This window comes from Rasamsonia emersonii (assembly GCF_000968595.1).
Source record: "Rasamsonia emersonii CBS 393.64 chromosome Unknown ctg1118621760111, whole genome shotgun sequence".
Lineage (NCBI taxonomy): Eukaryota > Fungi > Ascomycota > Eurotiomycetes > Eurotiales > Trichocomaceae > Rasamsonia > Rasamsonia emersonii.
In genome coordinates, this window is record NW_013563178.1 from 1 (window position 1) to 22799 (window position 22799).

General features: G+C 51.2%; 7 protein-coding genes across 7 annotated transcripts; 2 read left to right on the forward strand and 5 right to left on the reverse strand.

Annotated features, from left to right (window-relative positions):
* Nucleotides 1-4425: 4425 nt before the first annotated feature.
* Nucleotides 4426-8408, forward strand: T310_4360 (uncharacterized protein; the record flags this gene model as incomplete). The annotated part of the gene is made up of 2 exons (XM_013472731.1): nt 4426-6846; nt 6921-8408. 2 exons carry the CDS (start codon nt 4426-4428, stop codon nt 8406-8408), a joined length of 3909 nt encoding a protein of 1302 aa, XP_013328185.1.
* Nucleotides 8409-9299: 891 nt separating this feature from the next.
* On the forward strand, nt 9300-10124 carry T310_4361 (Endosomal cargo receptor (Erv25); the record flags this gene model as incomplete). The annotated part of the gene is made up of 3 exons (XM_013472732.1): nt 9300-9515; nt 9568-9694; nt 9769-10124. 3 exons carry the CDS (start codon nt 9300-9302, stop codon nt 10122-10124), a joined length of 699 nt encoding a protein of 232 aa, XP_013328186.1.
* A 413-nt stretch (nt 10125-10537) lies between these two features.
* On the reverse strand, nt 10538-11160 carry T310_4362 (uncharacterized protein; the record flags this gene model as incomplete). The annotated part of the gene is made up of 2 exons (XM_013472733.1): nt 10538-10938; nt 11130-11160. The coding sequence occupies 2 exons, from the start codon at nt 11158-11160 to the stop codon at nt 10538-10540; spliced, it is 432 nt and encodes a 143-aa protein (XP_013328187.1).
* An 850-nt stretch (nt 11161-12010) lies between these two features.
* On the reverse strand, nt 12011-13072 carry T310_4363 (uncharacterized protein; the record flags this gene model as incomplete). Its single annotated transcript, XM_013472734.1, has 1 exon — nt 12011-13072. The coding sequence occupies one exon, from the start codon at nt 13070-13072 to the stop codon at nt 12011-12013; it is 1062 nt and encodes a 353-aa protein (XP_013328188.1).
* A 4152-nt stretch (nt 13073-17224) lies between these two features.
* T310_4364 (TPR repeat protein) lies at nt 17225-19118 on the reverse strand (the record flags this gene model as incomplete). The annotated part of the gene is made up of 4 exons (XM_013472735.1): nt 17225-17679; nt 17733-18229; nt 18522-18562; nt 18843-19118. 4 exons carry the CDS (start codon nt 19116-19118, stop codon nt 17225-17227), a joined length of 1269 nt encoding a protein of 422 aa, XP_013328189.1.
* A 630-nt stretch (nt 19119-19748) lies between these two features.
* T310_4365 (uncharacterized protein) lies at nt 19749-20306 on the reverse strand (the record flags this gene model as incomplete). Its single annotated transcript, XM_013472736.1, has 1 exon — nt 19749-20306. The coding sequence occupies one exon, from the start codon at nt 20304-20306 to the stop codon at nt 19749-19751; it is 558 nt and encodes a 185-aa protein (XP_013328190.1).
* Nucleotides 20307-20639: 333 nt separating this feature from the next.
* T310_4366 (uncharacterized protein) lies at nt 20640-21867 on the reverse strand (the record flags this gene model as incomplete). The annotated part of the gene is made up of 3 exons (XM_013472737.1): nt 20640-20894; nt 20941-21645; nt 21817-21867. 3 exons carry the CDS (start codon nt 21865-21867, stop codon nt 20640-20642), a joined length of 1011 nt encoding a protein of 336 aa, XP_013328191.1.
* Nucleotides 21868-22799: the final 932 nt, after the last annotated feature.

Consider the following 22799-nt stretch of genomic DNA (forward strand, 5'->3'; position numbering starts at 1 on the left):
TAAGGAGAGGTTCATGCCTGGATTTTCGCCGGATCACTGCTATGCCAGTGAGATTTCGGAAAGGCAGATTTAAGTGACTGAGATAGTATCTGTATAGCTTCACTGTCTCCTCAGGGAGGCAGATGGGTGAATACCCAAGAAACTAAAGGCCACCAGCTTAACCTACCTCCACATCTGCTCCAGGGAGGAAAGATGATGCCTGAGGCTGAGAGCAGAATCATGCCTGGATTTTTGCCGGATCACTGCTACGCCTCAGAAATCTTGGAAAACAGGATTTGGGTAGGGATGTGGTATCTCAATGGCTTCAATTCACTCAGGGAGGTAGCCTGGAGGTCATCAGACCATCAGATCATCAGCTTATCAGCTCATCTTGCTATTAACACATTCACAAAGAATCACAGTTCAAGAGTCACATAACAGTAATATGATTCCCTGTCTTCCAGTTATTTCTTTGTGCCAGCCACAATATTTGTGGCAGGGTTACCGGACAGGTCAGCTCATAGCATGGTGAAGTATTCACTGTTCTGCTAGGGAGAAAGTGAAGCTTTTGAGATACAGTCTCACACACTCAAATCCTGTTTTCCGACATTGCAGCAAGCGGAGATTTTGTCGGCGAGAATGTCTTCCAGCCTGCATATCAATCACATGATCCTGGTACTCAGGTCATGTGAGGCAGAACTTGGAAGACATTCTCGCCGGCCAGAGCTCCTCCTGCTCAGATGTCAGAAAACAGGATTTGGGTGGTTAGGATAGCATCTCAATGGCTTCACTTCCCTCCAGGGAGGTCAACAGTCAATATCAAGCCCATGAGCATAATTCATTCACTCTCCTCTGACCTGGCTGGTTGAGGTCACCTGATCTGAATGGCCACGTGACCAATATCTGCCCCTATTCCTAAGTCATCTACGGAGTAATACTCTACACCACAAATTTAGGTGTCAACTCGAACCAATTCTTAATGCAAGAAATTTACCAAATATTTGATGAAGCGCTCAAAATCATCTTAATACCAAATCCTATAAATCCTCAAGCCTCCATACATATGTAGATACACATATGTGAGAATCTTCCGTACAGACGAGTCGACATGTACTCCGTACTCCGTACGGAGTGCTCTGGCGGAGTAGAGCTTCTCCATCAGAACTTTAAATTTAATAATTACGCGCCGCCAAGTTCAGGACCAGGATCAGCAGTTCTGTTGTCGCAGACTCGCAGCTTGGCCAGGGGGGTTCACCGGGGGTGGTCGATCGCCAATCTCAGCGGCGTTAGGGCTTCAGCACTTTCGGGAAAAATTCCCTGATCTCTACTCCGTATAGCATAAGGCGCTGGTAGCATGGTTGACACCTGTGGAACCTGGAAAAAACCTGAAACAATCGCTTCAGGTAGCTATTCTATCTACGGAGTAGTAGCACCCGTCAGTTATTATTTTATTTTATTCTCCGTACGGAGTGGTTACCCAATTTAATAAGTAGGAAACGTATTGACTGCATATACTCCATATACTCCATATATTTTCATGATTGCCTCTTGGCGGGGTCGTTGACGTTTTTTGCAGATATAAATTGCGCAAGTAATAGCAGAGGCAGCTTGATAAATCCTATAATCAGCCTTATATAAAATCTTGAACTTGCCTTTTTAAGAATCTTCTGATCCAGAGTCTAAGAGGGTAAGAATTAGTAAAGTTAATCTTCTTTCCTTAAAACCTTTGCCAAAGAAGACTTTGTCGGCCATGTTGAGGAAGACTGTCATTGATAGTGACCTATGCTGGGGAGAGACATAGTAAAGACATCACAAAAGATATAGAGCATGGGAGAGAACCAACTTCTAAGCAAGGATAAGATAGCTTGTGTCATAAAAGGAAGAAGATCAACGACAGGACTGAGTCAGTCACTCAGTATATAACAGAATGATGGTGAAGCTTCAACGCCAAAACATAATACCATGAAGGACACTGCGATTCAGGCAGAGATATCTTAAACCTCAAGCAGTTTACACCTTATTCCGTGTGGAATACCTGCCAATAAGCATTCTATACTGAGTACTCCATACTCTGTGCTTTATTACTAATAAACAACAATAAACCTGCCATGTGAGCCACGAGACAGAGATAGAGAAAACAACCAGGGGAACCGAAATCTGATGAATCCACCACGCCAAAAAAGAAAAAAGCGGGTCTGATGCCCCCCTTGTTCTGTCTCAAATGTCAATAATTCTCCGTGTGGCCCAGGGACGTCCTCTAGAAACTGCTTCTCAAACTTAAAAGAGTCAAGACCGTTTTTTTGACAGCTCCGCTAGGAGATTTTGACTTTTGACAGGGCATGGCGTGGCATGTGGGCCTAGTACTCCTCCATAAGAAGCCCGTACTCCGTTCTCCGTATGGAGTAATTACTAAGTTCATAATATGATCGTCGAGATTGGGCAGTGGGCACTGCGGCCAGCCAGATTTCTCGAATACGGAGTACAGAGTACGGACTAAGGGGCTGAACCGTTGCTACATGGCTGGTCCACTGTCCAAAATAAAGGAGAACCGGGCCCTGCTTGGTACTGTATCTGCAGGCTGGCACACGGGTTCGGGAACGGAATCTGAACTCCGCACGAGCTTGGTACGGAGTACGGAGTACTCTGTACTCCATACGAAGTGGTCCATAGCTATGAGGTGCTACTTAGCTGGACAGTGTGTTGTAGGTTCCTGCGTCCAAGTCCCAGTAAGATCATCGAATGTAGACTGCAGTCATCGTACCTTGCAAGTGCAACCAATCCCTACACGGTCGCAGACGCCAGGACTTTTTGATTCAGGCGAATGCATCAAGCTAGGACTGACACCCTTAAATCTGGTGCTCCCCCGGGGTCCAGACGGGGTGATTCTCAAGTTTAATCGCAACGCAGCAATCGCAAGGTTTAAATAACCACCGTGATTCCAGGATCCTTGTTGACAGGGAGCTTCTTGAGGTGTTTTGACTGCTTTGCCTGTTGGTGGCCAAGTGTCGTGTGGACCGTCGCAGATAACACAAGTATAGTCTTCCGAATCGATTATCTCTTTTGTTTCAGTCGACACGGATCTCGCGGAAAGAGCAGGCGATAAGATTCAACCAGACTGGCCACTGACGACGATTGCACAAAGGATTTGTAATCTAACGAGTATCTAGAATTGATGCTGGTCGAATGAATTGAGTGCCTGACGGGAATTTGGCCCCCGCATCAGATGACCTGAGTACAGAGACGTCGCACAACATCGTTAGCGAGGGCAGTGCATGCATGGCGGATGACAGAAATCCGATCAGCCTGCATGGTCAGCGCAGCGCATAGAGGAGGATTCATCATTCGCGACGAGCCTCTTCTGCTGTGGCGACGGCGGGGCGGCTGCCGGCGCGAGTCGCGCTGAGGGGCGGTGGAGCCTGCCCACCGGCGAAGGAACTCGTTCAGGCGCGATTGGGCTGGAAATGGCTCCCCAAGAAGCTTCAAATTTAGGCTGTGGGCGAAGCCGCGTGGAACAACGGGGGGCCTTTCTTCCTCACAGCCCGCTAACCTGTGGGCGAAAACGCTGGGCCACTGGCGTTTCGCCTCGCCCCTTTTGCCTCAGGCCAGTGCGTTCTCCTTCAGCCTCCCCTGACGAGCAGCCACACGGGGTGCGACGATCGACCGGGGTCTGCTCGTCTCGCCCCTCGAGTCCTCTGCAAGAAGCCTGGGAGAGTTCGTTATTTGGACGAGGCCCAAATAACCGTCTGCTTCTCTGCCTGCACGCATTACGGCATACCGTGGACCGCGCTCGACTTCTCCCAGGGCACGAACTTTTTTCTGTGGGGATTCTCTCGATACCCGTGGCACCGGCGATTCTTCACCACTGCCGCTTTTAGATAGCGGGCCCGGCTAGGAACCGTATCGGCAGTTCAGCCTTCTCCTGAGTCCTGAGCGAGCGCAACCTCTCCTGTGCCTCGCGCTGCCCTGACGCCTTCTTTTGCCTGCCTTGCTCCTGGCTTCCCTTTGCTTGCAGGCACTGCAAATTATCTCCCTCGACTCTTCGCGGTGCGACAGTCCATGGGCGCACCATGGCGTGAGGTGGATTAGATTAACGGAGTACATGGGGTACGTTGATCGATTCCTCTTTGACCTGCGTTCTCTCTGCGAGCTTCAGTCCGCCGGGCAAGTCTTACGACAGCGTGACTTGCTTCACCTGCTCAGTGTTCTTTCCGAGTCCTGCCGCCTGACTCATGCCTGGCTTACCGTTCTCTCCTACTCCTTCTGGTTCTCAGGAAACCTCAATGCTGACGCTGTTTGAGCTCCTAGAGCAGGGTCTGGCCGACTAGGAGTGTGATGCAGCACTTGTAGGGCCAATATCTTGTGTGTGAGACCGTTCCTTCGCTTCATAACCATCTCAGACCCTCTCGAACCCGTTGGTACAGAATCTTCAGTCCTGAGTTTTCAAATATGCCGCCCAATCCCCGATCGGACCGACCTGACGTGTTGCCTCGCTCGCGAAGCGTCAGCTTGTCGAACGATGTACAGCCCTCGGTAGCGGGCGTCCTCTCCCCTCCCGCCGTTGAGCCGAGTCCCGCATTTATCGCAGCTTCGGCGGCGTCGCAGATCGTTGCCGCCGACCTGGAACAGAATGGGTTGATCTCTTCGGCCGATGGAGACAGTGCCCTGGTCACGCCAGGCTCCCTCGCGTTGCTGAACGGCTTCCTCGACTACTTGTTATTTAACATCCTGGCTGTGGCCAAGTCGACCCAATTGAGCGCTCTGCGCCCGGCCATCGCGGAGGTGCTGAAGCCCCGACTGGCCAAGGAGGTTATCTCTGCCGCAGATGAGGAGCTGAGCGAGTACATGGGTGGTGGAGAGGATGAGGAGCTATTGGACTTTCACGGCGGCCAGGAGCCACGCGGTGAATTCGATCTGATCCGCTCATGGAAACTGACCCGCTTGAGGTGCATGGTTTACACCCGGCTCGGCGACCTGGAGGAGGAAGAGGAGGATGAGTATATCGCGCGAGAAGGGCTAGACGAGGCCGGCGGTGCTCCTCGTAGATTCGCGAGTCATGTCGGGAATATCACTCCTGCAGCTGCGATTTTCCTCACTTCTATCATCGAATACCTCGGTGAACACGCCTTGGTCCTTGCCGGCGAGAATGCTCGTTCCCGCTCGCCCCGAATGGGTACTGGCCGTGAAGGCCAGTCTGAAGCCGCAGTCGAATCCAATGTTCGACTGGTCGTCGAGGAAAGTGACATGGAGAAATTGGCACTGAACGCAACTCTGGGTCGCCTGTGGAGAACCTGGAGAAAGCGTGTCAAGGGACCGACATTGTCGAGGACGCTTTCGAGAGAATCTTTTGCGCGTCGTGGGATTGCGGGTAGTAGGAAAAGTAGCATAACAACAATCGACGGACGTGATGAACGAGACCACACCCTCGCACGCGCAGTCGAAGAGGAAGAGGAGCACGTTGACCCTGTCTCGGTTGCTCTGCCCGTCACGGAGAACGATGCCAGAGAGATCGAGGCACCAGTGGACGTCGATGGAGAAGTCGAGACGATGCAGGCAACCGTGGCACAGAAAGTGCGTCCTCGGAGTCTGATGGTGTCGAATACCGGGCTGCTCACGCCAACTTCCCCGACCGGAAGCTCACCAAACACGATACCCTCTGCCAGCGATGCGGCCTTTTCCCGTCACAGTCGGACGAGGTCTCTCCCGATTCCACCAAATACCCTCCCCACGCCCTCGAGTGATGAAGATAGCGCCAACGGCGGCGAGTCCGGCAGGCGGCCCGAAGAGCGCCCATCCTTAGAGACCATGTATGAGAGCGAAGAGAATGAGACGGCACCAGCACAACCTGCTGAAGCTTCCAAACCCCGAGAGGTCACACCCGAGTCCGCCAGTGCAGAAGACACTGGGCGGGAACAGCGGCCTTCGAAAGTCGATAGTAAAGATCCTTTGGCAGAAGTGGAGAGCGACCATCGCGGCAACGATGTTGAGGTTATTGAAGGCCAGGGCACATATGAGAGACCTAAGCTGTCCAATTTACCTGCGCAGCGACCCAGGAGAAAATCCAGCAGAGAAACCTCCCGGAGGGACAATCGATCCGCCTATGTAATCGAGACTGGAGATTCTCCTGCTGGCATCCCTGGCGATCATGCGCCACCCATGCAAGGGGTCGATCCCTCCGCACCCACGCAACAAACGGAAGATGACAGGTTACGTTCAAGCTCCGTGCGCGCTCAGGATGAGAGTATATCATCTGCAACATCGCATCCGCGGCAGCTTGAAGGCGCTTCTGCACTGTCTGTGCCGCCCGCCCATGAAGGGGCCGAAACTGCTGATGGCCGTTCTCGAAATACCTTGATCGCCAGCCGACACGCGTCTTCTAACTATTCGGACAGCATTGGGGCTCCGCAGTCTACGTCGGACGAGAGTGAACCCGTATCTCGCTCGCGGACGCCCTCTCGGTCAACTTCCCAACCTCCGTCGGGCAGTGGCCAGGTCCGTCACGCTCAGGGCGATTCTCTTGCGGGCTCTGAACGGGCCGCAGTTCAACGAATCCACGGCCCGTCATCATCGCAGCCGTCGAGCATTTCCAAGTCACGCCGGTCAGAGAGCATCGGCAGTTCCAAGCGTCCGCAGACCGCTGGATCGACCACCTCGACAATTTCCAGTAAATTGAGAGGACTGATCGGCCGTCATCCAGCAGAGGGGGATAACCCGCTTCCACAACGCGCGCGAGCTTCCTCTGAAGCCAGCAGGAAGTCCTCGGCGAGTGATGAGATAGGAGGGGATGACAAGTCTGACCTAGACAGGTTGATCAAGAGCGACGAAACAATACATTACACCTTGACGCCGCGCAGCATGAGAGAGATAGAGGTATGTTTGTTGTCATTTTTTCGTTCTTTCTTTCTCTGCCTCGAGAACTTACATATTAAATCTGCACCGCCTAGGCACCCGGGTCGCCGCGATGGAACGCAGCTCGAACTGAGACCGCCGAGTTGGCCGACTTCCTCAAGAATACGGCACCACCTGGAGATGTGCCATTGCCATCACCGCAGCCCAAGATCATCGGCAGCCCTTCTCCCCGAATCAACGGGTTGCGTGCCCACCCGCCAAGTCCACCCAGTTCCAAGGCGAATTCAGTTGATATCCGGCCCTCGAGTCCAACTAGTCAACGATCTTCGGCCAAACCCAAGATGTATCAAGCGCGTGATGCCAGAATGGCCAATGAATCCATTCGAGACTTTGCCGACTTTATCCGGTCCACCGGTCCACCAGGCAGCACTCAAGGACCAGCAAATCCACCCAGTGGAAGCCTGCGAACCCATTATCGGGATGCCTCTGACTCTGTGGTCAGCGGCGTCCGATCAGAGACACCGCAGTCGAACTCGTCCAGGGCAACGGCAAAACCGAAGGAGACTGAATCGCAGAAGAAGACTGGACCACGTCTGCAACCCCGTGCCGCTGTGGCATCAGCAGAAGGTAATTCTACTTCTGAGCTCATCGACTTCATCCGGGAAGGCCCGCCGGTTGCAGGTGGTCACCGCATACCCCGAACTGTCGCCCCTTTCCGGACTACCATGGATTCTGACGATTTTAATTCACTGGATATAGCCCGGATCGAGAACGACTCGGCTGCCCAAACCTCCGCTGCCAGTACGCAGGATGGTTCGACGCAATCCGATTCCCTCCGCTCCTCGGTGAATTCTCGCGCACCACTTCTCGAGTCCTCAAATCGGTCAAATGCTCCTTCTGGCCCTGTCCGCAAGCAGCGCCGGGCGCGAGATCCCTACGCCATTGAATCGGATGACGAGCTCGACGAGCTCCCAGACACTCCAAAGGCCAAGCCACCGAGAGAGGAGGAAAGTTTGCTCGATTTCTTGAACAATGTGCCTCCGCCTCCTGGAAATGATCGACCTCCGGAGCCCTTTTTAATCAACATGCCTCCTCCCAAGAGTTCTGGTGGCTTTTCGACTGCATCGGCCATGAAAGCGCGCTTCAGGCGCACCACATCGGTCGACAAGACGCCAGTTCCGAAGCCGTCGATGACCTCGATTCGTTCTCGCAAATCCAGCCACTCTACCTCGGCTGCAGGCGTGGCGTTTTCCGTCCCAGCTTCTCCCAGCGTACCTGGCGGTTCTTCTGCTCGGCCCAGTGCGAACGCCCAGTTTGACAACAATGCTTCTGGAAGCTCTGGCTACACTGTCCATGTCAATCGGGAGCGAGCCGGAGGTTCAAATTCGCTGCCTCACGGTCCGGCCGGTGGCCCACGTCCGCCGCAGAGACAGACCGAAACCAGTGCACTGGCCGATTTCCTGAGGAACACGGGCCCTCCGGAGCCGCCTCCTATGCGAACGTCATCTTCGCTCTCGGAGGAACGAAAGGATGCATCTGGATTGTCCAAGCTGTTCAGGCGGGGCAAGAAGGTTGAGGCTTAGACAGAAAATGGCGTACAGATTCAACTGATTAATGCGCAACGATCTGTCATGATATGACAGCACAGGCACGTGCCATGTCTCTCATCTTAATTCTTCTTCTACTTCTTCTACTTCTTTTCCGCTCTTCTTCATCCTCCTCTCCTTTTTCTCTTCTTTTCTTTTCTTTTCTTTGTCAGGGTGCCTTCATCCCTTTATTTCCTTCTAACGACGTGTCCTGGTTTGAGCGATTTCAAACAGTCCGTCCGAATTTTTTTTATACATTTTATGAATACCATGTATACATGCTTCGATTTAGATGGATGTATTTTTTTCTTACTTTCTTGAAGATGATATCTATATTTCTTTCCGCCATCTAGGAGGGTACTCTGATTTTTCTTGTTATTTTCCCCTTTGGGTTTTGGGTTCATTTAGCTATTTCTTTTTTTTTTGGGATTAATTTCGCTTAGTCTTCACGACAGTTACCACAGCTGTTTCATCTACTAAAAAGTGTTCTCTTCGAAACGCTATTATGACTGTGCACAAATTCGTCACCTTTATTCCGTCTATACTCCGTACTCCGTAGGTAGATGTGTGGTGTGTCCAACACAGCATGCAGTGAATGATTCAAGGAGTTCTTTTCCTGTCGAGGACAATCATTCGAAACGATCACCCAGCGATATTTCTGAAATAAATGAGATTTCTCATGACAGTAAAGTGCGTTGTACGAACATACCTCAGGTAGTATCTGTTGTTGGCTTGCCGGAACATCGATGATCCGGCCGATGTTGACGGCCCGTCCGCTAGCCTACCAAGTCAAGCAGCAAGCGTGGCATCTGCTTGCTCCGGAGTAAGTCCAGAGTCCAGCAATCCTCTCCGCGTCGGTCACACGACGACCACCAATTGCTAGCAAGAATGGGGCCTTCGTCCACGCTCAGTCTGAAGACCATTCTTGGTCTCCTGTCGCTGCTTTTCGTCCTGCCCTTTACGTCGGCCCTGAAGTTCGATCTCCCGGCCACGACGCACAAGACCGAGCGATGCATCCGGAACTTTGTGTCCAACGGCCAGCTGGTCGTCGTGACGGCGATTGTGAGCGGCCAACGGGGGGACGGGCAGGTCGTTAACATGGTGGTATGTAGAAACTTTGTTGTTTTGAAACGACAGCTAATTCAGCTGCGGACAGATCAAGGACGCACTTGGCAACGAACACGGCCGTCCTAGGGACATTGCGGGCGAAACTCGACAGACCTTTATGGCTCCTGCAGACACGGCGTTTGATGTCTGCTTTGAGAACAAACTCGTATCTCGGCGTACGTATCCCATTGCATTGCATCAGTTTATATAGGCTTGATGTGAATGTGCCTGCTGACCGCCCGACAAACAGAAGGAATCCAGAACCCCTCCCGACACGTCGAGCTGGACGTCGATATTGGCGCCGACGCGCGCGACTGGTCCAGCATCCAGGCGCAGGAGAAGCTCAAGCCGGTGGAGACGGACCTCCGGCGTATGGAGGAGCTGGTGGCCGAGATCGTCAACGAGATGGAGTACCTGCGCGCGCGGGAGCAGAAGCTGCGCGACACGAACGAGAGCACGAATGAGCGGGTGAAGTGGTTCGCGGTCGGCACCATGGGCATGCTGGTGGGACTGGGCGTTTGGCAAGTTATCTACCTGAGGGCTTATTTCCGGTATGCTGCCTCGTTTTATCCCAGTCCATTTTCCTCTGCTCTTCATTCCGTATGAAGCGAGAACTAACATATTTTTTTTTCCTACTCGCAGATCGAAGCATCTTATCTAGAGGGTATACTTTTCTTTTTGTTCGTTCGGTGTTTTCTTGATTATTGTGAAAAATGGGCCCGGACCGGGATTGATGCCAGCAATGAGACGAATTGAATTGAATTCAAGGGATGGCTTCCACAAGCAATTGATGTCCATGTTATTATATTACCATGTCTGTCGTATTACATCTAATGGGGTTCGTGGTTTGTGTGTGGTTCTCTTTCAAACTCGTATAGATTCAGATTCAGGTTCGAACTTGTCCAGGGACGAACGAGAGCAGAATTCTTCGTATTGTTTGTACTGTATGTACAGTATGGTATGGGTCTTCTTACTACTACCCGCTTGCTTGCTTCCATTTTTTTTTTCTTTCCCCTGATCTAATTCAAATAAACATCAAGAGCCCTATCAGCACGAAGCAGCTTTTTCGGTCTCTCCGCGGATTCTCCGAGTCTCTCTGTGGACACATGTGTTGGAGAATTGTCAATAGTGGGCACCTCAGCTGGCTTTTCCTTGGACTCATTGATTATTGACAACTGAGGGGGTGGACGTGCATACAACCTCTGCAATTCACTTACGTTGTAGTGGACTGTTTCTGGGATTTGGTCAACCCGAGGCATGCCCAGGGCCGTGAAGGCCCGGCGGATGGCCGCAATGGGGGAACCGTGCCAAACCTTGGCCTCATAAAGGTGAATCGGGTTAACCAGGACCAGGTGATGGAATTTTTTTTCAGGAAGATTCGCGTATAAAGGCCACCACATGAATCCGCATCCACTTTGCCCTGAGAGATTTGGTAGTCACGGTACTGTTCAACAGTTGGGCAAGTCCTGGGTTCTGTGATCCCATTCCTTGCCCGATCAGATCTCTGGATATAGTTATGCTTTTTGAATTTGATGAAGAAATCAAGGTCTGATGGGACAATGACGAGTCCAGGATTGTGGGCACAATCGAAATTTGGATGGCATAACCCACAAAGGGCAATACCATTCCAAATGGAGGGCATGTTAAAATTTAACAAGCCATGCTCTTGCAATAGATCGATCTAAAGAGCAGAAGATCAGTTTGTATTTAGAATTAGAATATCAAATGCTTCAGGACAAACCGTTCTGTCCTCTTGAATCGTAACGTTTCTCAATCCCGCAGAGACTTTGAGGAATTGCGTACGGATCTGTCAGTCGGGTTTGAAAAACTTCGCGCAGACATGGCCGTCGAATTTGAAAAGCTGCGTACAGAGTCATCTACAGAACTTCGAAGCGTCGCCATGGAATTCCCGACACAGCTCCAAGAGCAGAGGTCGAACTTCACATTGGCCCTAAAGGACCATTGCCATGCAGTACTCTCTAGGATTGAAGAGTCTCAACAGGGAGAGAAGCCTGCAATATCTCTATCATAAAATTGTCATCTTAGTAAGTAGCTCCTTTTTTTGTTTCTCCCACGTTTTCCATTATCATGCCTTCTAATAACGTCTTCACAAAAAAAAGGTTCTCAGCACAACACTGCTCTCTTTGGGCTCGTCAGTAGTGGTCAACTCGCTCGAACGAAAGACATCATCGGAGAAGCTACTGCCAGAATGATACCGAAACCAGCGAAGCGGATATTGGGGCTTGTGTGTGATTTTTTTAGATGGATTGATCCAATTTGATTTATTACCTGTGGCGTTTAGTGTGGTTAGAAAGAATATTGGAAATTCATCATGTCCAACAAATCTAGCGCTGAAAATCTCGTTTCCATCCCAGGCTGCGATTCTTACTTCTATTTCTATTCCTTTCACTATACAGAAATACAGCACGAATGCGAGTCTGACATGCGATCATGCAGTCCTGATCTTCCTTGCAGTCATCTATCTGACTTGTTCAATCTATTTTAGGCGTTGGTCCATCGACAACAATCTCCCACACTTGGTTCTCCTCAACGTCGAGCGCCTCAACGCTCCCATCATAACTGACTAGTGAATGCAGCTGCTCAAATGCGCTAGGGAACACAGGTACCACATGGTCGTTATTACTGTCCCCAGGCGACGTCTCCTTGCTAGCCGGTTTGATGGACAGCGAAGACGACGACGACAGCAACGCCGACAGCCTCACCGTCCGCTGAAACGGCATCTTCTTCAGCGGCAACGACACGAACCGCCACTTGACCGGGCACACGAAATGGTACTCGGGCTCCATCTCCCCCCCGCAGGGCGACTGCGTCTGCACGTGGACCAGCATGAGCGGACTGAGCCGTAACTCGTCGCACAGCATCGGACTGACGTCGCAGTCCGCAAAGACGAGGTCGCCGCGTCCGGTCTGGTTGACGCGGTGGGTATGGTACAGCTCGAGGAGGCGGTCGAAGGCGGCGTTGAACGAGGTGCAGATGGCAGGTTCGTCGGCACAGCTAGGGCCGGGGGGCGAGGGGACAGGAAAGGGGTAGATATCCCTGACGTAGGTCCGCCAATCTCCCAAAGACAAGGACCACAATGACCTACCCCGACTCGTTCCCCCGACATAGATCCAATACTCCAGCTGCGGAAACTCGGCCGTGCCGTCGTCGTTCAGCCGCATCTGCGTCTTCCACTCGCCGGTCATCAGCTGCGTGATGTCGTGGATCAGGGGCCGCCGGCGGCGCGGATCGTTCCATGGGACCGGGGCCTCCAGCACCTCGAGCATCCACGGCATCCTTCCCCTGGTCGCGGCCTTGTCCCAGTCCCGGTCGCGGCGGCGTTGTTCCTCGAGTTCGCCGAAGTACTCGGCCTCGTGGCGCAGGGCCCTGATCATGGGCCTCACGGTGAGGAGGAAGACGGATGCCGCGGGCAGAATGACGGTGAGCAGGAAGCAGATGGAGATGCAGGAGCAGCAGCAGCAGCAACATAGCCTGCAGCGACGACTTTTCCTGCCAGGGCGGCCAGAGACCTGAGGAGCTGAAGGAGAAGACATGATGATTAACGATGAATATCAGCACATAATCAGGGACTGTCAGTATCAACAGATGACAGTTATTTCGCCGAACTAATAACCAGTCATAGTTGACAGACTAATAAACAAGCAAGCGAGCGAGCGAGCAAGCAAGGAAACGGGTACTCGAAGTGATGTGCGATCAGTCGATCAATCAATCGCTTTTCCTCAAAATAACCTGAATAAACTGCGTTTGAACTGAGTAAGTAATAATTCATAATAACAGATTTCAGTCAGTCAAAAAGGAAGACATTCATCAGCTCCATTTATTTACTGCTTTTAACCCTAACAATTATTAACTAGCTAGGCTACAGTACCAGCCAACAACATGGAACGAACCATTGGTTAGTAGACGTAGTCCTGGGGCTGAACTGAGCTGATCGGCGACTATTAAACAGTCAGACTGAATTGAGTACGTAGTACGTAGTACGTTAGGTAGATACTAGCCGATCTACGTATGCCCTTGCTCCAACGCCAACAAGTTTTGTCCTGGTTTCTTAAGTATTCGTTGCGAGAAAGAGGCAAAAAGAGAGAAAGAGAGCACAAAAGAATGTAATACGCCAGCTGCAGAGGAATGCAATGCAAGCTACATACTACGGAGTATAAGCTGTAAGCTGCATAAACTATCTAGGTAGCGACAGTATTGTCTTTCTAGCATTCTTTCCCCTCCATATTCCCTGTCTTTTTTTTTGTTTCTTTTCGGCCCATTTATCTTGATGAACCTCTTCTTCTTTCCTCTTTACCTGCTTTCTTTCCCTTTTCTGTCTCTCACCTACTCTGGTGGCGGGCCCGAATCTTGTTCAAAGAAAGAGACCCGAACTGAACACAATGTAGCTTGTAGATCATTCTGAAGATCATTCTGTTCATTTATCTCGTTCTCATCTGGAAGCATGGTGAAGAACCATTAGCGTTTCGTCATGCAGTAGCAAATTGTATCGCATTGCGGATTCATGAAAGCAAGCGGATAAGTATCCCTTCTCTGGAGGCGAATACTTAACCATGACGGTTGATTCGCATAAACAGCCGCAACTCAGTGACCACGCTGAGCCCGACACCTCCCCTACCGTGTATATCATCCAACCAATCAAGCATGATCAGGGCGGCCAGCTCGTTGGCCTGTCGCGAAGCCCTGGGCAACAGGCGACAAGTGATCAGAGCTCTAAGAACTGGAGACGAGGTCAGTGCGACGTCCTCGATCGGTGAACAGCATCAGAGACGCACAACTCCTCATAATCGCGTTCCTCAGACCAGGGCATCTTGCCCACCGACGAAGAGGACGGTTTGTATCGGGTGGTGGCACGAATGCCACCGGGGCACTGGCCAGCTCTGCCAGCTCCGCTCCAAGCCCGTCGGTAACGGTCGGGTCGTTATCGGCCTGTGGGTGAGAATCAGATCTCCGATTTCTTGAAAGACAGGTTTCGACAAAGGTTCGCTGACGAGATGTTCATCCGCCCAGGACCCGATGTAGGCGCCGAAGCGGAGGAATCTTCGGGCGTTGCGACGGCTGCGACGAGATTGCCTGACTGCAGGTCAAATGATTTAAATGTATTAGCATTCTGATCAGCACAATAAGAATCGTAACTCCACTCTGTATTCTGTCGTGGCAATTCATGGATTCAGGGGAAAAGTGCAAACGCAAATCAGTCAGGTCGTTTGCCACGATGGTCGATCATGACTCATGCAGCAACGGCCAAATCTGACTGATAAAAGACGGAGAGCTGCAGGTGATAGATCTCATTCATCCAAAGCCTCTTGTTCGCAGGGAGAAGCGCTACAAAAGGCTCTGAACGAGTAGGTCGATGTCGAACCACAGCACATGTGCAACTTTGTGAGATTCCCAGATAAAAATCCACGCAGCATGCAACAAGAGCTTGCACTCTGCGGGGGTAAGAAGCATCTAAAATAGCCCCTGAACAAGGCTGAGGTCTGTGACAAGGGGTGATCTTACCTGAACGTCGGCTGTCCATCTCGGGGGCCAAAAAGTAACCCTGATCCCTTTGCAATGACTAGGTTTTTAAACAGAGAGGAGGGAGTAATGCAGCTGCTAGCTAATGGACTAGGTTCTGCCTGGAGAGTTGGTTGCGGAAAAAAGGCGCGACAGCTTTGAGCCATACGCCCTCCCTCTTCAACCCCGGGCACAGCCAAGTAAGACCGCTCTGAGTCTCTGACAGTCCAATCAGGAGATTGGGAGACATTGTACTGCCAGGCAATGGTAAGGCATCAGTATGCTGACCAAAGACATAATACAGCAGGTCTCCAATAGCCTTGCACACATCGATAACATAGTAGTGTCCTCGACATGTTGTCTGCAGTGCAGTCTTCATCGAGGCAGCGCGTAAATCCATGCCAATTATCGGTGAATCAGTTCGACGTGCTGAAGTGGTTGTTCTGTTTGGCAGTAGCTGCATATCTCACTAGCAAGCACCCCCTCACCCTTTAATCCATTCAGCCGCACGTCGAAAAAAAAATAGCAGAGCTGAGGACGACACTATCTTTTGGCTTGTCGAGTCCAGTTCAAAACCGCTAAAACGCTTGTAATCGATCATCTCATTCTGATTATTTGTTGCAATAAGTGAGATGATTTGATGATAATGTCTGGCTTCGAATAACGTTTGAGAGCGATTTGCTGACTGCAATGAGATCGAACCGCAAAATATTGATTCGACAATGAAAACAACGATATCCGTGAGTCTTTTTCTTCGTGAGTCTTGCAAATTGTTTCGTGAAGAGACACTTATCTGATAAATTGGACATTAGCTTGGCGCGTCATAGAATGACTGACAGGATGTACTCGTTGCAACGAACCCCGGTGATAGACAGCCGAGATGAAAGTCGACAACATTGACCGAAAAGAGAAAACAAACGCTTTCACAGCACAATTCATCTAATAAAGCAATAGTCTTGATCCACGAGGCGGGAAAAAAAAAGAATAAGTCGTTGATAGGACAAGCGTTCTGCATTGGCTTGCAGTTCGGCCATAATTGACGAGGCAAGACGACGGGACATGAACACACGAGAGCAGAGAGTTCGAGGAGGCTGATAATGACTGTCATGTAGACAACAAGGCAAGTCCAGAAAAGAGGGAACTCTTGTCACTATTGAAGGGCAATTCGTTTGTTCCCAAGACAGGATAGGACCAGAACCCCATTAGAGAGGGAGAGGACAAGCATGTCCGCCAGACGAGAAATGTCCAGAGCACTTCCCTCATCAGACCAAGAACATTGCGAGAGGGTATCTTGTTGCCAATGCCCATTCATGTTGAATGCACCTCTGGAGCAATTGACTGATCATTGAATGGCACTGTCCTCATGCACCTGCATCTGTGTTGACTTTGGAAGTAGCGTCCATTTTCCAAGGTGAGTTCCATAATTCTGTCGAGAGACCAACATCTTGAATTGTCAGTGTGAGTAGCTGTTTAACCATCAGTTGTCAGTATCAGTCATCAGTCATTTGCCCCAAGGTTGAGTGAATTGGAAGCGGTCAGTTGAAGGCCTGGCCGCGGGAAGAAAAGAACGCCTGAATTGTAAGGGGGAAAGAGCGGCCCCGGGGCTAAGTCGGCTATTGGCAGCGTTGGGTATAATACCGCTTTATTAAGGGAAGTTCCCATTGTTCTCCCCATGTTTTCTTTTCTCTTCCTTCCAGAAAGAAGATTGCTCTCTTTTCACAGATTTACTTAGCTAGGTACAAAGCGAATTGACTGCGTAAACGGAGATCAGCTGACTGACTGGAGTTGGCAAATGCGCGAGTACCCAGACCCCCGTTACGCAGCTCACTGCCTGGATGTGACCACCTGAATGACTACATCAATACCTTAGGCAAGAAAGTGCAGATGGAGAACGATCACTCCTGATGGCCAATTGGAAATGCAGGAAGGCTGTTGTCTTCTTACTGGCACATGTCTCTTGCTCACATGTCAGCAGAGGCATGGCCATTGCCATTACTCGAGTCACATTCCTGAATCTGCATGATGACCGGTGTCACTGCATATCTCTGACCAGATAGAATACAGACGGAAAAGCATGGCGTACTGCGGAGGTTATGCACCGCTCCCCCACACATGTGAGATGTATACGGAGTATATACAGGTCTAGACTTGGTAGGGGACTATTACAAGACTGCAGGTCAGCTGCGACCTCACGAGTTAAAAATCTTGATATTGGGCATCCGTCCCAGCCCGCCGCCGTTTCTCCGGTCCTTTGCGGCCTGGAATCCGGATGCGCTCTTGTCCTTCACATGCTTTCTCAGCATGGCTAAGATCTCTGAGTTGGCCCATCTGGACGGCACAGGGCGGTAAGCCGGCTTAAACGCCCCGACAGTTTGCGCCCATTCGCCCGATTTGGCGGCTCCTTGCTTCCACGTCTCCGTCGGTTCGTCCTTGACGGCAGAGCCAGCGTCTGCGGCGGCAGACGAAGCCGTTGTCTCCGCCTCTTTGGGCTCCTGCGTCGCCCAATAGTAGATGTCCCAGTCGTTCTCGTCGAGGAAGCGGTCGTATTCCTCCATTTGCTTCGGTGTCATATCGGCCAGGTGTGCGTCAGCGAAGGTGGAGAGCAGTAGATCTGTCTCGAGAATGCCTCTCTTCCGACTCTGGTCTGGAATAGTTCAGCTGTGTTCGCATATCCATCTCCACACGAGGAAGACGTACAAAGTAACCTTGCCCGCATCGTGCTGGGGTCTTCACCCTGCCGTCGCAGCGGCTCGACCTTGAACGAAATCCCCTCCATCTCGCCTACATCCAATTCGGGCTTCCGCGGTCCGGACGACTGGAGGCCGCCGGTGAAATGCTCAACCTTACCGGTGTACGGTTGTGCTGGCTTGTAATCCGGGTCGATGGAGGTAAGGAGCTCCGGAGGAGCATTCTTCTCCCCGACTTTGGAGTAGTCATTGGTCTGGGTCGACGTCGAGTCGGTCACATGAGGATTGAGCGGTCTCGATTTCTGGTACTCGCGGTGCTCAGGTGCCGTCGAAGGGGCGCGATCGTTCAGGTCTTTTGCACGGACAACCGAGGTACCGAATGCACGAGATTGCGTGAACGCCGTCGTCGTCAGCTTGGAAGAGTGGAAGGCAGCAGAGGGCCGCAGGCAGCGGACCACAAATCGAGACGCCGACATGGCCTTATCCATTGACGGGAAGATGCTGCAGCTAGATCAGATGAAAGGAGCATTGAGCTGAATATTCTGTTGATCGAGGCAAGGGTTGACATCATCTTTTTTAGGCTGTTTGTTGTGTTTGCATCGGCCAGAACTCGCTTACTTAATTCAACCTCGGCAGGGAGGTGCATTCTGCACGAGTTGGTTTGGTGATTTTTTTTAAAAAAAAAAGAAGGGAGAGAGAGAGAAAATGATAATTAATCTAAAATCACTGAAACATATTGCTCTGGCTTACGTTTAACAGTCGATAGTGCTTCATGTGTCAGTGGGTGCTGATGACATACTGGTAAGTTAAACAAAGAACTCGCCACAGAGAGGTATTTACCTGAAGAGGCAATAGATTTACTGGGAATTAGGAGTATGGTCTTTTTCATAAGGGATTTGTTGATAATGAAAAACGAAAAGTCTTTAGGTGCTGGAGCCAACTATCCAGGAGAAGACACGTAGCTTTCCATTGTCCTGTGGACTCTATCTGATGAGTTTGCAGTTGAAATGATTGGATTTAATGCTAGTTAGTATTGTACTGAATAATTTTTACATTGCAATGGAGTCCAATAAAGAAAGACATGATGGTCAGTTTCACGGAAAATACTCCGTAGACCTACCTGTCTTGATTGATGATCGTCGTCTGGAAGCGAAGTGCTAGTTGGCCCGATGTCACTGTTGTAAAGTTGTACGGGCTGGTACGGTATTGTCAGGGGGCTGTCAGGGCGGTAATGCTGTATTGCTGTAACCGTGGAGCCGGATCCAACCTCCGGGGTCAGCCAGGAGATCCATCGCGCGATGAATGGATCTAGTCCGAGTCTCTTATTTGGCTTTTTATCCCTGTCTTTGTATGCAAGCATATCCTTCCGATCCTGGCTCGCTGCATCGCATGGCATTGCATCGCATGGCACCGTCACATTCCTTTCAACTCGCATGCCCCTCTCTGCTCCGTACGACAGACACAATGCAGTTATCATTTATCCGTGCCCCTCCTGACAGGAATGAAATCGCCTTTTTCGGAAAAGAAGCATGAATAGGCCCTTGCTTGCCAACAACACCTTCAATCAACTGCCGTAGTCCACTCCCGTAGCTCCGGCAATTGTATTTGGCCACAGCCCATCATGTCATTAGACAGACTGTTGCTTCTGACAGTCGTGTCAAACCTGCACGAGAAACGGTTGAAGGCTGTATGCTGTATGCACCCCGCCCAGCTAGTCAAATCAGCCGCAGAGACGTAGACATGAATCCATTGGCCATGATTCAACTAATCCCAGGGGCCCGAACAAAGACGTTGGCACCCCTGTCTCTAATTAGATTTAGCCACGCATGAGTGCTGAGAGTTGTCGGCTGAGAGTTGTCTGTTCTAGAATTTCAATCTCTTCACCCACCGCTCTCCTTGTCAAGTCGTTTATACTCTGTCCATGTTTGCCACTCTGCAAGGGAGGAATACTATTTGAGTTCTAAAATACTCATGTCCCTCGTTTGCTTTGTGATTTATTTTCGCTTTCTTCTGTGAGGAAACGGATTTATGATCTATCATTGAGTGATTGTCGCTTGATACTTTCTTTTTTTCTGCAATCATGGCTCCCTCCGTCGACAAACCCGCCAGCATTGAGCCCTTGGTGCTGGAATCCTCCGGCATGGACTCCTCCTCCTCCAAACTCGACAGCCCGCGGGCCCCAATTGACCCAGCCCTGGAGAAGAAGCTGCTCTGGAAGCTGGACCTGCGCGTCGTGCCCATCCTCTGGGTGCTGTTCCTGGTCTCCTTCTTCGACCGCTCCAACATCGGCAACGCCAAGATCGCGGGCATGACCAAGTCGCTGCACATGAAGGGCAATGACTACAATATCGCCGTCACCATCTTCACGGTCGCCTACATCGTCTTTGGCATGCCCGCCAACCTGCTCGTCAAGAAGTTTGGCCCTAAGATTTTGGCCGTGTTCATGTTCTGCTGGGGTGAGTTCACTGGCCGTCAGCCCGCTTATCTGCTGATTGCTGACGTGATGCTTAGGCCTCACTACTCTGGGGCAGGGTCTGACCAAGACCACTGCTGGATTGATCGCCTGTCGTTTCTTGATGGGCATGTTTGAGGCGGGTTTCGTTCCGGGTATGGATTTCTCTACCCAGTCGAGCGTCTATTTTCAATGCTGACTTTTTCCTGATCAGGATGCGCGTACTTAATTGGATGCTATTACAAAAGGAACGAATTCCTCCGTCGGTATGCGGTCTTTTTCAGTGCGAACATGGCCGCGGGCGCATTCAATGGCGTAAGTCAACTCCTCCTGTGTGCGTAGATACTCTCTTACTGACGCTACTTTGTAGCTGTTCTCCAGCCTGCTGGAGAAAATGAATGGCAAGGCCGGCTATGGTTCATGGCAGTGGTGAGTAGGAGAGTGTGTGTATTGCCTTCGCTTGTCTCAGGCTAATTGCGTAGGATCTTCATAATGGAAGCCATCATCACCTTGGTCGTCAGCACGATTGGCTTCTTCATCATCGTCCCATTTCCGGAGGACGCGAAGTTCCTGACTGCGGAGGAGAAGGCCCTGCTGCTGGCCCGTCTTGAAGAGGATGGCGGCAGCGTGCGTCACGACCGAATCACCTTGGGTCGAGTTCTGCCGATGATTGCGGACTGGAAGATCTGGATCTGGTAGTCTTTCCCTTTTCTTCTGGATCTGTGGTCATTATTCTTGCTGACATGTCTGCAGCGTCCTAGCATACATGGCCGCCGAAGAAACGGCCAGCTCGCTGGTAGCCTTCCAGCCGACCATCCTGAGCAACCTGGGATGGACGGCGGCGTCGGCGCAATGGCATACGATTCCCATCTACGCGACGGCGTTTGTGCTGACGCTGGTCAGCGCCTGGCTGAGCGACCATCTGAGCCATCGGTATGCCTTCACCGTGCTGGGGTCCATCCTGATCGTGATCGGGTGGGCGATCGAGCTGGCGCAGGTACCCCACGCCGGCGTGCTGTACATGGGCATGTTCTTCGTCGCGTCCGGCGCCTTCATCAACATGTCGACGATCGTGGTGTGGTTGTGCGTCAACATGGGAAAGGGCGTCAAGCGGACGGTGGCGATGGGCCTGCTGACCGGGTTCGGCAACTGTGGTGCCTTGGTGTCGGGCAACGTGTTCATCACGAGCCAGAGTCCACGGTACCCTGTCGGGTTTGGCGTGGGCCTGGCGTTTGGCATCGTGTCGGGCATCGCCGTGTCGATCTACTATTTCTCCTTGCAGGCGGAGAACCGGCGACGGGACCGGGTGCAGAGCACGGGGGCCAGGAATTACGGCCGGAAAGACCTGGAAAAGCTGCAGGACCTGGGTGAGGCGCACCCGGATTTCCGATTCCAGCTGTAACGAGTAGAGAGTCCTCGTTGTTTCGTTTGTTTCTGCTTGCTGTGCGAGCTTATTATATAATTGAGATACCTATGTATGTACAGTATATGCTATGTCATGCAAAATATCTGTCTTCAATTGAGGAAACCAATCCCGTCTTAACGTTTACTCCTCTTCATCGAGATTATCCTCTTGACTTGGGAAAAATATCTAGACTGTCATGACTGTAGCACAAATCCACGCTACAGACACGATTCATACCTTGCGTCCTGCACTGGATTTTGAGTTCCCACAGATTACGTCTCTGACCATGTATGCATGTAATGTACCCAGGTACCCCGCTCTGATCGGGTCTAGACTAGACAGACGATCTGCAGAGCTTACTACTGACAGCTCCTAACTAATTGACGCCGGCACCAGACTTGACGCGCACATCACTGAGCGATGTCACCATGTCTCGTCTGAGATTCTGGCACTGTGAGGGATTAAATACTCCGGAATTACTCCGTACTCTGGACTGTACTGACTCAAGTCTGGAAACCGGTGGGTAGCTGTGCCTCCACGGCTAGATCGACTTAGGACTACTGCGTGTGCTGCGCCGCATGGTCCCGTCTCGATGTCTGGTGAGGGTGACTCAATTGATAGTAAGGTGTTGGCTTTAACTCAATTGAGGACATAATTTGTTGGGTGTTGTTGGTTTTCTTTCTTTCTTTTTTTTTTACTTTTTTTTCCACATCTTCATAGTATAGATATACGAGTGGAGACTCTGGAGAGAATGGAGCGTGATGTCGAGGACCCGATCCGAGAGCGATGGTTGGCAGAGGACGGAAATGAGGGGACAAGACAGGATTAGAAGCACTATCAATCACAGTCGTAATCACACTGCGTGCCTCGAGAGTCTTTTTTAGCTATGCAGTGGCCAGCGTCAGTAAGGTTGGCGCTAAACGCCATCCTTGTCGATCGCCTTGGCCGTCGTTGCATTGTCCATAAAATTACCAACATTACCAGCCCTGAGAGGCTGAGACTGTTCCTGGCGCTAATGCCAGGATCCTACTAAGACAGGTAGGTGCTAAGTGCTTAGTATCGAGTATCCTGGCCTAAAATAAATCACTGACGGATTGACAGGCTAACGCCAAACCAGGTCTTGAGCTTAGTATGCGGCAAATTCGCAGAATACTCCCTCACTCGGAGCCTTTACTCTTCTGAGTTCGTGCCAATGGCTACAGCCTTCAGCTGCACAGTCG